At 33.7% G+C, this 12,768-nt stretch overlaps 1 protein-coding gene, 1 long non-coding RNA gene and 6 other non-coding genes across 9 annotated transcripts in view; all 8 read left to right on the top strand.

Annotated features, from left to right (window-relative positions):
• LOC135799098 (uncharacterized) overlaps nt 1–7,450 on the top strand; it is a 31,158-nt gene extending 23,708 nt beyond the window's left edge. For both annotated transcript variants that reach the window (XM_065312119.1, XM_065312117.1), the window contains exon 4: nt 7,161–7,450. In XM_065312119.1, the coding sequence (XP_065168191.1) occupies nt 7,161–7,364 (204 nt within the window). In that variant the 3' untranslated portion in view covers nt 7,365–7,450. The remainder of the gene's footprint in view (nt 1–7,160) is intronic.
• Nucleotides 2,228–2,300, top strand: TRNAM-CAU (transfer RNA methionine (anticodon CAU)). Its single transcript has one exon. It is a non-coding gene; the product is annotated as a tRNA-Met (tRNA).
• On the top strand, nt 2,390–2,462 carry TRNAM-CAU (transfer RNA methionine (anticodon CAU)). Its single transcript has one exon. It is a non-coding gene; the product is annotated as a tRNA-Met (tRNA).
• On the top strand, nt 6,434–6,506 carry TRNAM-CAU (transfer RNA methionine (anticodon CAU)). The gene has a single exon. It is a non-coding gene; the product is annotated as a tRNA-Met (tRNA).
• TRNAM-CAU (transfer RNA methionine (anticodon CAU)) lies at nt 6,574–6,646 on the top strand. The gene has a single exon. It is a non-coding gene; the product is annotated as a tRNA-Met (tRNA).
• Nucleotides 7,451–7,456: 6 nt separating the features above from the next.
• On the top strand, nt 7,457–7,529 carry TRNAM-CAU (transfer RNA methionine (anticodon CAU)). The gene has a single exon. It is a non-coding gene; the product is annotated as a tRNA-Met (tRNA).
• Nucleotides 7,530–8,407: 878 nt separating this feature from the next.
• On the top strand, nt 8,408–8,480 carry TRNAM-CAU (transfer RNA methionine (anticodon CAU)). Its single transcript has one exon. It is a non-coding gene; the product is annotated as a tRNA-Met (tRNA).
• Nucleotides 8,481–9,334: 854 nt separating this feature from the next.
• On the top strand, nt 9,335–9,893 carry LOC135798687 (uncharacterized). The gene is made up of 2 exons (XR_010549768.1): nt 9,335–9,457; nt 9,568–9,893. It is a non-coding gene; the product is annotated as an uncharacterized lncRNA (long non-coding RNA).
• Nucleotides 9,894–12,768: the final 2,875 nt, after the last annotated feature.

Below are 12,768 nucleotides of genomic sequence, written 5' to 3'. Positions count from 1 at the left end.
ATAAAACAATAAATGTATTTCCTAAACTTTATGCTTTGAGCAAGTTTTTAATTTTTAGTTGCGCTTTCCAAGTTTTTTTTGCAATTCGCACGTCGGTCACACATTAGCATCTTCGGCATTGTTACCAATCGATGCATAATTCCTCGCGAAAAATTGCATAATGTAACATTAGTGTTACACAGGTGTTGATTAATGTGAGATTACAATGCAAACAGAGTTTTCAGTGTCATAAAACTAAAACCAAACATCGCAAAGTAGTAAAAGTGAAATCCACTACCAAAAAACAAATTTCGAACGTTCAATTTTGAACTGTGTAGCTGTTTGGCAATTTACAATTGTTTATTCAGTTTATTCAGACGGCTTGTTTGTGACTAATAACGAGGAAAGGCAAATACGCGTGCAAACTTCTTCGTGCTGTAAGTGTAGGTGCACGGCATTGGGAGAAAGTCGAACCAAAAGCATGTTCATCGTGTTCTTTTGCACTCTGTTCTTGTGTTTTCTTGTGTCTTGCCAAATGAACCATTTGTTCTGCACTTCAGCCTGTTTTGGTGGTCTTCGTGTGACGTTACCGTGTGCAGATCAAAAATGTACCGGCATCGTGTTCGATTAAGGTTGTCGAAGTGTAGTTCACGTTTACCTACTATTCACACGATTTGCTAGAAAAACAGTGTGGTATTGGCTATTCATGCCAAAAACTTGAACTTAGTTTAAGTATGATTTAACAAAAACAAAGTGTTGTAAGCTGCCTGGTATAAACGTATAATTAGTTATGTTTTATGCAATTTGTAATGAAAAGAAATTAAATTAAAGGAATGTTGAATTTCAAGTTAAAACTTTAGGAAAAGTTTATGTGAACAAAAATAAAACAATAAAATAAACTCGTTGATAAAAGAATTCAAGAAATATTTAGAAAGGTTGAGAATTTTTACTTCTGTAATATTGTATTGAAATAAGTACCTATGAAGGTTTGAATGGATGTGATTTGCGGTTATGTTATTAGTACAGCTTTTTTACAGCTATTTTGATACTTTGTTCAATTAATAAATTATAGGAAAATAATTTGAAGTCATAAAAGTGTCTAGCAGCAATTTCACAGTTGTGTATTTATTTTATAATCTCATCAAACGCAATATCCTGCCCTGTCAGCAGAGTTTGTTCCTCAATCGAATTTGTTAATGCACACGCTCACTCGCTTACTCTCGCGTATTCTTTTGCAAGTTGTAAGCGACGGTGCGAATTTGCACTCGTGTTGTTTTCAGGCAATGTGCGAGTCGACTTTCTCCGCGCCTCTGTGTGTGCTGTATGTATTCTGCGAGATTGCTTTGCAGGAATTATTGAGCATGAGCATGTGGCTTTGCGAGTGTGTCAGTCGCGACCGCGTGCGCGTTGTGCGTTACATCATAACGGGCGGCAATCAGCGAAAGTGTTACAATTGTATTATGATTTGCCGCGTGCGTCGTCTCTGTCCACGTCTGCAATGCCCGCGTCTGCGGTCGCAAGGTGTTCGTGTTTACTAGCTGGATAATTACTCATATGGCGGATTGCAAAAAAAGCTACATGATTGGATTTAAAAATTAATTTGAAAATTTTACAGATTTCTGATTAAAGACAAGCAAATATTTATTAAATTAAATATTTTGATATTTTTGAAAAATAAAATACAAATACTTAGTTGATTATCACAAATTTAAATACTTGCTTGAATATGTTTAGATTGAAGAATGAAGGAAAGGAGTAAATGTGAAGAAAGGTAATGCGACCCTAAAGGTCATCTTCTGCAAAAAATTATGCAACGATGCATCTTTCACATAACATTCTTACTCAGTTTGTACAATCGCACTTGCGTACATTGAATACTTTACTAGATGCATAAACGACCAAACCAAGAAGCTTAAAATATTGTATATTTGCATGTAACTTCTGCAACCGCGTGTAACTTTAAGGAAGAAACAAGATTTATTTGTGTATTTTGTTAATGTTAAACACTGGTACAAAGGCTTTTCATACCAAGACGATAAATATCATCATGAATACAAGACAGGGAAACAAAGCATTGATAAATTATTAAGCATTTATAGGACTAGATAATGATTAAATAATTGATTGAATATCAGATGTTGTCATTCAAAGAAAAGTTTACGTTAAGTTTTAGTAAGCGTTTTTTGTTAAAATTTTACATTGCAAGTCATTTTCTGTGACCAATTTTAATAGTTTCCGGTTTTATCAGGCCTCGGTGGCGCAGTTGGCAGCGCGTAAGTCTCATAATCTTAAGGTCGTGAGTTCAAGCCTCACCCGGGGCATCTTTTTATCTCTATTATTGATTAAACATATATTTTTAGTTTTTCGAGATATTTTTATGGAGAATTTAATTATTTTGCAATAATTTCAAGCCTCGGTGGCGCAGTAGGCAGCGCGTAAGTCTCATAATCTTAAGGTCGTGAGTTCGATCCTCACCCGGGGCACTTTTTGTTAAAATTATATATTTTTAGCCTTTTTTGTGGCAAATTTTGGTAGTTTCCGGTTTCAGCAAGCTTCGGTGGCGCAGTTGGCAGCGCGTAAGTCTCATAATCTTAAGGAGTTCCGTCTCAACCATCGTGGGTGACGGACGTGTCTGAGCAATAGCTGAGCGCGCAGCAACTGCCCTTGTGGTGAACTTTAAAAATTTTGCGACAGTGAAACAACAGCGAAATCTTACAAAATAAAATTTAAACATACCGCAACCGAAACGTGCCCAACCCCGTTGGGTACAAGTAATTTTAAATCAAATGGTGGCCAAATGGCGCAAATTAGTGAAAAACTGTTAAACATTGCCAAACAAGCAATAGAAGACACCGAACCCATCCCTAAGAAAATGAAATGAAATGAATGTTCCATTTGAATTAACCATCACTTTGCGCAGGAATGCGATGTTAGTTATAAATGGGATTATCACAACGCCGACTGGGATCTATTTCGGAGAAAAATTGTTGAAAATTCGGAAATACCGAAGAACATTAATACCCCAGCCGACCTAGATACTGCAGGACAATCATTAACCGATAACATTATCGCGGCAATGAATGCATGCATTAAACAAAAGCGATTTTGCAAACGTCCCCATTGTGAGATTCCGGTGCAAACGCTCATAACAATAAAGCGCAGAAATGCAATTCGGCGGAGGTACCAACGCACTCGCAACTCAAATTTTCTGCGTAAATACTTAAATATGTCTATCGAAATTAAAAACGATATCCGTGAACATAAGAACAACGAATGGTCGAAACGACTGAAATTACTCACTCCTAAAAATAATTCTATCTGGAAAATATTGGCATCCATGAAACACACTAATAATATAGTATCACCCTTAAAAACCTCGCCGGACGAATACGCGTTTGACAACATCGGAAAAGCCAATGTATTAGCTAATAAATTTGCATCAATATGCACTAGCGACTATCAAATGACTACCGAACAGGAAAAAATTGCTGAAGAAGTAGATAATTTTATTGCTTCCAAGGGCCAACCGAGATTCCTAACCACTTTTGTAAAACCACGCGAACTAAAGAAAATTATTAAGAAGCTGCCAGCGACAAAAGCACCGGGTCCAGATGGCATACAAAATATAATTATTAAAAATCTCCCAAAGAAAACCATAGTTCATCTCACTACGATAATCAATGCTACTCTCAGATTAGGGCATTTCCCCACACTGTGGAAACTAGCAGAGGTAATTCCATTTCTAAAACCAAAAAGCCACAACAAGATCCTGGCAGCTATCGGCCGATAAGTTTACTTAACACATTAGGAAAACTTACCGAGCATGCAATTTTATTAAAATTGGATAAAGAAATATCCAATCGCAAACTAATACAGCCAGAGCAATTTGGTTTTAGAAAAGGACACTCTACCACACACCAGCTAGCAACGGTTCTCACTGACGTGAAACTTGCGTGGAACAAAAATGAAATTGTTCACATGGCCCTTTTAGATATCGAAAAAGCGTTTGACACTGTATGGATCCAAGGGTTGATTTTTAAAATGATAAAAATGAAACTGCCAAGCGAGTTAATCTTCCTTTTACACAGTTATCTCACAGACCGAAATCTATATGTAAAAGTACAAAATCATAAGTCAGCAACGAAGATCATTAATGCAGGTGTCCCCCAAGGATCTATCCTTGGGCCAATACTATTCTGCCTATACATTAACGATCTGCCAAAAACTAACATCACCAAACTTGCATTATTCGCGGATGATACAATAATCTATAGTACATCAAATGATGAAAAAATTGGGCGTATGAAATTGCAAAATCATCTAAGAGCCGTTGAGAAATTTTACAAGAAGTGGAAGATAAATGTCAATGCTAATAAATCCGAACTTTTGACAGCAACAAAAAGAAGAAAACTACAACATAAAAATAAAACAGTTGAGCTAAACAAACAAACAGTACCAGAAAAATCAGAAGTAAAATATTTAGGATTAACAATAGATCGCAAGCTTACTTTCAAAAAACATGTTGACAGCATCCTCATAAAAGCAAATGCAGCCTTAATGCAATTGTACTCTCTAATGCACAGAAATAGTGTATTGAGTATAAAAAACAAAGGCATGTAATTAAACGAACTTTATTTTTTCGATATTTAACTTGTAAATACATTAAATGCACTTATAATAAATGTTTGCACTTAAAAATGCAGAACTGAACTTAAAAATAAATATTTGCACTTTGAAAAATGGATTCCACTTGAATAAAATGCTTTCCACTATGAAATTAATACTTCGCACTTATAAAACTTGCAAAGTATGCAACCAGCGCATAACTTTTTTCAAGGTTATATACAGGATGTTACGGTAGTGTTTTACGTGTGCCCCACAAATATTACCAGACAAGGTAGCCTACCTAACCACCACCCCCCACCCCAAACCCCCCGACCACCCCCTCGCACCAACCCACTAATCAAATAACTAAGCTTCCAAACTTTGCATTGCTGAATTTTTCTTATTACAAATCATGCGACTTGCCCTGTATGCTATATAGTTTCGTTCAGTCGTGTGCACGCGGAGAAGCACGATCATGCTCCAAACTTTGAACGTGCGCCTGCGCATGGAGAAATGGATCTAGCCCCAACACCCTTAACTTATAATATAGTAATATAGTTCAATTCATTCAGGTTGTAAAATAGCTTTTTTGGGATATTGTTTATTGCGCTTCATTTTTTTCACATCTGCGATGCACGTGGTTCGTGGCACGTTTATCCTCCTCATCCTACTCATTCAGTGAAATAATTATAATAGTTCCTATTTAGAATTTTTTAATATTTGTTTTTAGGTTTTTTCATATTTCCAAGAGTTTTATATTTTTATATTTTTTACATTGTATTTTACGATATTTTTTATATGCAATATACAATACACCTATTTTTAAATTTAACTTTGTCGTAACCTCGTAACACCCCTTACATTACATTACCATAAGATTTGTGTAACAAAATTATAAAGTTTCAATTTAAAAAGTTGATTCAAAGCAAATTTAAGCTTAAACCTGAATATATAAGTTCATTGTATTAAAATATAAGTTATACAATCTATAGTGCATAGTATGAATTTCTTAGTGCAAAGTATGAAAACTAAAGTGCTGCCGTTCAAGCGGGTTGTATTTAAACTAAAGTGCATTTAATATATCCCCAAAAACAAACTTCTGCTATACAAAACCACCCTAAGACCGCTCTTAGAGTACGCTGCCCCAGCGTGGGCATTGCTGATAGCCCGAACATACCACAAAAGACTACAGCAATTTGAAAACAAATGCTTAAGACTCGCAACAAATGCGAACCGATACACCAAAAATGCAACAATTCGGCGGCAAAGTAACACTCTGCCTCTATTGGAACGAATCTACGAAAACGGCAATAAATTTTACCATCGAACGACCCAACATTCCAACACCCTAATCCGAAACATAACCAGGCATCGAACTCCTAGCAAGTACAAGTTGCCATATGAACAATTACCAATCTTCCCAAACCCATGGTAAATATAAAACCCCACTGGAACCAAATAGGTTTTTCCCAGCTCATTTTCCTATTCTAACGATAAAAATGTAAATAAGTACCTGAGAAGATAGTATGTACAAATTTGTAATACATTAAGACTGGATCCATATAATAAAAATAATGAATATCTGTTTATGTAAAGGTTAGTAGGAAATAAGCATAAAACTGTAGCCATAAGTTTATATACCATATTGCAATATGTATATATATATTTTTATGTATTTGATTTGTTATGTAAATAAAGAGTTTGTTAATCAAATCAAAATCATAATCTTAAGGTCGTGAGTTCAAGCCTCACCCGGGGCATCTTTTTATCTTTATTATTGATTAAACATATATTTTTAGTTTTTCGAGATATTTTTATGGAGAATTTAATTATTTTACAATAATTTCAAGCCTCGGTGGCGCAGTAGGCAGCGCGTAAGTCTCATAATCTTAAGGTCGTGAGTTCGATCCTCACCCGGGGCACTTTTGTTAAAATTATATATTATTAGCCATTTTTGTGGCAAATTTTGGTAGTTTCCGGTTTCAGCAAGCCTCGGTGGCGCAGTTGGCAGCGCGTAAGTCTCATAATCTTAAGGTCGTGAGTTCAAGCCTCACCCGGGGCAATCCTTTTTCAATCTGTTTATATCGTACTTTACTAAAACAACTTATATATTAATTGTTTTTACAAACTATGTATTGCAATTTTCATATCAAGATTATTTCTTAATTAAATCTCCTGAAATGGCGTTTACTCTGTTGTACGTTCCGCAATCTTATAACCGTAAACATGATTTTGTCATGCTTGTCATGATCTTGCAACGACACTAAGATTTATTCCTTTTGTTCTCGCTGGTGGTATATCCGCACGCAAAGCCATACAAACATTTAACAACGGAAAAGATCTTTACGTTTGTTTTACGTGTGCTAAAATCATGACATTTCTACTGCTAGTCTAAGCTTAACTCGTTGATTCAACCAGTTGTCATGGCTTTTAACGTTGATTACTTAATATCGTTTTGTTGAGGTGCACTCGTGCATGATGCGTTTTATTTATTAAATGCTCGTCTATTCTTTACAAGTATTAACTATTTTGATGGTGTAGAAAATGATGATATTATAATTGTTTGTATTTTTTAGCCTGGTGGACGGCCGGAAGCTGATTTCACGCTGGACGTTCCTCGGTCAGAGATGCTGTCAAAACGAATGAAGGAAGATAAAAAATGGCGGTGTCGTTGCCGATTATTGACGTCGTTCCTTGGCTTGGTGTTTTTTCTACTCTCCGTGATGGCCGTCAGTCTGATGTTGACCAAAGGGCGTAAAATGTTTGGATCAATGGCTTGATTTAATTGTATTTCAATTATAACACTAATTATCAGAACATGGATAGTAGCCATTTGTAATTCCCAAAATTAAATTGGTTGCCTGAATTTCAAGCCTCGGTGGCGCAGCAGGCAGCGCGTAAGTCTCATAATCTTAAGGTCGTGAGTTCGATCCTCACCCGGGGCAATCTTTTGATTTTTTTTATTATCAAAATAAATCTACTTCGAATCGAACAAAATTATATCATATTCATGCAAGCATATTTTATATCACTGCCATGTTAATTTGCTCATTTAATTTTAAATATGTACATCGATAATATATTAATATCGCGATGTCATCAGGTAATAAAATAATATAAATAACGTATATGAACAAAGATAAATGTCCAGGAGAACGTAATTATTTTGCAAACAGTAGGCACATATTGAATATGCGCAGATGTAAAATGTAATAAAATTGTAGGTGCCAAATAGTTACCGATGTTTATAACTTATAACTAGATTTAATTAATTATTATTATTCAAGAACAATTTGACGTACAGTATTTAAATAAGTAAAGAACGCGCAGATGAGTACGAAACCAATTAGGTGTTGCATTGTGATAATGAAAAATTATACAAACTTATACGATTATTTTGAGTTTTGGTAGATTATTTTATTTTATGTGGAGTATATTTTATGATTTCAACTCGGCGAGAACAAATTAAAAATAATGTATTTGTACATAAATGTTTGTAAGTGTAAAAAAATAATAAATAAACATTGTGATTTATTCGGTACAGATTAATTTGTGATCATACATTTCCAATAATAATTAGTTTATGTGATTATATAATAATCTTCTCATTGACAGAGGTCGCTACGTTGTCATAAAATGTATCTAATAGAAAACTGTTTTTTAGTTGTATGTTGTGTTAACTGATATTATGCTGAATATTTATATCATATTCAACAACAACAAACCAGTATAATAACAGTTTATAATGAAATTATTAAAACGAATATTCATATATTTTTAGTACAATTTAACGTAAATACACAACAGAAAAACTCTGGCCCAAGCCTCGATGGCGCAGTAGGCAGCGCGTAAGTCTCATAATCTTAAGGTCGTGAGTTCGAGCCTCACTCGGGGCACTTCTTTTGATCACTTTTTCAAAATTATTTTGATATAAATGGAGGTATTTGCAGAATTTAGCATACATGTTTGCTAATTTCTTAAAAAGAAAAATAAGTGATAGTGTTAATTAAAAAATGGATTAAAATGTTACTCTATATCTTATCATCTCATACTGCTTGACGTAGGTAGGTATATATTCAGACAAACCAATTTATTTTCTTGATAAACTCAGGTTGTGAAATTTCATTGAAATGAATACTACAGTTACTTTGATGCTTATAATCCACGTTTGTACAATGATTGCTTTGTCCGAAACTTTATCAGGTATATTCGTCTATTTATATTTTTACTTTCATTTAAAATAATGTTTTTAATTTGATTTTAGATGCAGAAAAATGTCAACAGTTATGTAGAAAGGCTGCTTTTCTTCAACCCCCAAATAATGATTATACCAACTGTTGTTTTGCATGCTGGCTCAATCTTCAATCATTGTATGCATATCCTTGTAATACATTATCATACTAAACCATTGCTAAAAGATAACTGCTCGATAATAAACAGACTATAATATATTTCCGACGTCAATTCATGAATTAAAAATATACTATTCTATTTTTAGCTAATCTGCACAGTATTTTTTTGTTATGTTTTTGCAAAATAATTATTTAGAGTTCTAGAATATAATCTAAAATGTATTAATATCTAGATAAACATTCAAAAGTGGTTAGTTGATATTTTTTCCGGCAATAATTATTTTTTTTTAAAGAATGGTAAAATATACAATTATATTCAATGAATATTATCAGTACCAATTTATTTCATTGTTTAGGACTATATAAACTAAGCAACCAAAAAAAGTTAAACAAAATATAACACATTTTAAAGTTTATTATCTTAAAATTTTTAAATACAGAGATGAAGTCATCTACAATCGTATTTTCTTTGGCGACCATTGTGTTACTTTCAGTAATAACTGATGTAGCAATGGGACAGAGTAAGTCGATATGAACTTTATTATTGATTTAATTGTTTGCGCTTCCATTACGGTAACATTTTAATAATCTTTGACAACTTTTTAAAAAGTTCTATTTGGTTGTATTTCAGGTACATTGGATCCAAAATGTAAAGCGTTGTGTATTCGTTCAGACGCGGCAAATCCAAAAGTTTTTACGCTGACAATGTGCTGTTCAGCTTGCTTGATTGCTGTCAATGAATTTTTCCTTTCGATTTGTGGTCCTTATTATTATTAGCTGCATGCCGCTCAAGATAATGTGTTTGCATTAAAAATAATAATAAAGGACGTTCTTGCAATTATAATGTAACTAGCGACCCGCCCCGGCTTCGCACGGTTGCAATACTGATACTAAATACACTACAGAAAAACTGTGAACGTGTGGTATAAAATATATAGCCCATGTAATTAAAATCGATCCAGTAGTTTTGATTTATTCATTACTGCCCGTGGCCCGCACGCGTTAAATTTGGAGTAAAACTATCCACCTTTCCCTATACCATGAAGATTTCCTGCTGTCTTTGGAATATCTTCGCTGCTAAATTCAAAGTGCTACAGGGAAAACCGCGGCCTCAGACGCGCTATTTATAGGCACGCTCTTGCCGCACCGGGCGGCCGGCCGGCACCGCCGAAAACGCTACGTCCGCAATTTTAAAAAAATCCGTTGCGCAGTTTCAAAGATTTAAGCATACAAAGGGACAGACAGAGAAAGCGACTTTCCTTCTCCAAACAAAAACATCTACCGGTCAACTTCAACCCACACGTACACACATACACACGTCTATGCTTGGAGGGGGAAGTTACGAAGCATCGCACAAAGAGCAGACGGGAATAATCGAAAACTTTGTATTTGCGATATCACATTAGAAACCTCAAAAATAACAGTACTTCTCCACTATTTAATGGATGTTATTATACATACAAACCTTCCTCTTGAATTACTCTATCTATTAAAAAAAACCGCATCAAAATCCGTTGCGTAGTTTCAAAGATTTAAGCTCACAAAGGGACCGGAAAAAAAAGCGACTTTACTTTATACTATGTAGTGATATTAATTTATACACACATCTTATCGTCAGTTATTAAACAGTAGGTATTGAATGTGAATTTAAAATGTCAATATAGTACATATTAACTATATTGACATTAAAAGTTTGATCATAATAATACTCGATTTACTGTTTTCTGTCTACTTATTGAAAATAGTCAATAACTTAAAAATTAATTAAGGTATTGAAATAAGACCTGAAAAAATGAATTCTTTGCATCATTCTGCATTCTGCATGTAATTAGAAAATGTTGTAAAAAACGATGCAGGACTCAATTTGGTTTGTATTGATATTTTCGGAATATTGATAAGCATTATTTTTCCATTTTGGTTCCAACATCATGTTTTCAAATATTTAAAAATATTAATATTGTATGCGCGTTTTTGGCATTTCATAAATGGTTGAAAAAGTATGCCAAATGCAAAGAGTCTGTTATACTTCAATATGACGGCAAAACAATCATGAGAAATGAGTTCATGAGAAAAAAACAGTTTTGTACGCCAAATTTTTAAAATTCTAGGTAGCCAAGGTAGTATAGTATTTTACTAGCGACCCGCCCCGGCTTCGCACGGTTGCAATACTGATACTAAATAGGTACACTACAGAAAAACTGTGAACGTGTGGTATAAAATATATAGCCCATGTAATTAAAATCGATCCAGTAGTTTTGATTTATTCATTACTGCCCGTGGCCCGCACGCGTTAAATTTGGAGTAAAACAATCCCCCTTTCCCTATACCATGAAGATTTCCTGCTATCTTTGGAATATCTAAATTCATACACTACATTTTTACTTATTTACTTTTTACATTTTATAGTATGTGCCGCAGTAAAAAATATCTAAATTCTTACCATTTAGAAACAAAAGATAATCAACAATCATAAAAAACAAAAGATATTCAGTTCTTTTTTTTACTGAAATACCTCTAATTTATATTTTAAAACAACTATCATACAATTATTTATTGTAACTTACTTATAATTACTGATACGTTGCCGCGCTGAAAAGCACGTTTTTATTACCTAAGTATTGCTATTTTCCTCGCTGGAGAGCTCCGATATAATAAACGTGCCCGATCGCTGCGAAATTCAAAGTGCTACAGAGAAAACCGCGGCCGGCCGGTACCGCCGAAAACGCTACGTCCGCAATTTTAAAAAAATCCGTTGCGCGAACCCTGTCGGAAGTGCCCAAAAATGCCCTTTGAAAATTAGCATTTTTCAAGAAAATTTAAAACATGGTGTGAACAAGACGCTGTATCTTGAGAACTATTTGATTTATTTGAAGTTTTTTATTGCCATCGTAAAACGTAAGACCCTCTCAATGCGATCCATATCTTTTCAACCCCATAACCCTTTTAGAAATACACTAAAAAGCACTTTCAAAATAGCCATTTTTGTCCCAAAAATTTCATTATTTGGTCGAATAACAGAGTCGAACTATTTTGTTAAAATTTTTTCGGTCGAAGAACAGAGTCGATTTTTTTCTTAATTTTTTCGGTTGAAGAACAGGGTCGAACTTACTGTCTTAAAATATTTTTGGTCGAACAACGAGGTCGAACTTTTTGTTTAAAACTTTTTCGGTTGAAGAACAGGGTCGAACTTCTTTGTTAAAATATTTTTGGCCAAAGAATAGGGTCGAACATACTTTCTTAAAATATTTTGGCCGAATAACAGGGTTGAATTTTTTCATTAATTTTTCTCGTAAAACCAGCGCGATTATCTTGAGAACTAAAAGGGCTACGGAAAAAATATTCTTGATCCTTAAAAATTCTGTACAAGATGGCACTCTTTTAAAACAAGAATGCATAAAAATTCAACAAAAGATTTTGTTCTAAAAAGGCAAAAGATTTCTCTTTTTTATGCTCAAAACTAAAAGTTGGAATTTTTAAATTCTGTTTTCGGATTCGGTTAGATAATTTCTTTCTACATCGATTGGGCCTAATTAACAATTTTAATTAAAAAAATTGTATGTAATTTGAATAGCGACAAAACCTTAGTTTGGGTTATTATTATCAAATAGCTTTATTTTTGAACAAAATTTTATTAAGATAAAATATGAAAAATCACATGTTCTTCTATATTTGGTAATAAAAAGTTGTAATATTAATATTTATATTTTTTTTTTAGAAATGATAGAGAAAACGAATTAACCAGTTTTTAGCACTTATCTTGAAAATCATTAGAGATATAGAAAACGGGTTTCATATTCGTATCTAAAATTAAGTTTTACATTATATAACATGT

This window comes from Atheta coriaria, unplaced genomic scaffold (assembly GCF_025399875.1).
Source record: "Atheta coriaria isolate IRGN ID8LTWV9N9 unplaced genomic scaffold, Caltech_Dcor_3.1 hic_scaffold_9_pilon, whole genome shotgun sequence".
Classification (NCBI taxonomy): domain Eukaryota; kingdom Metazoa; phylum Arthropoda; class Insecta; order Coleoptera; family Staphylinidae; genus Dalotia; species Dalotia coriaria.
Note: the sequence above shows the minus strand (reverse complement) of the source record. Positions and strands in the feature narration are given on the sequence as shown.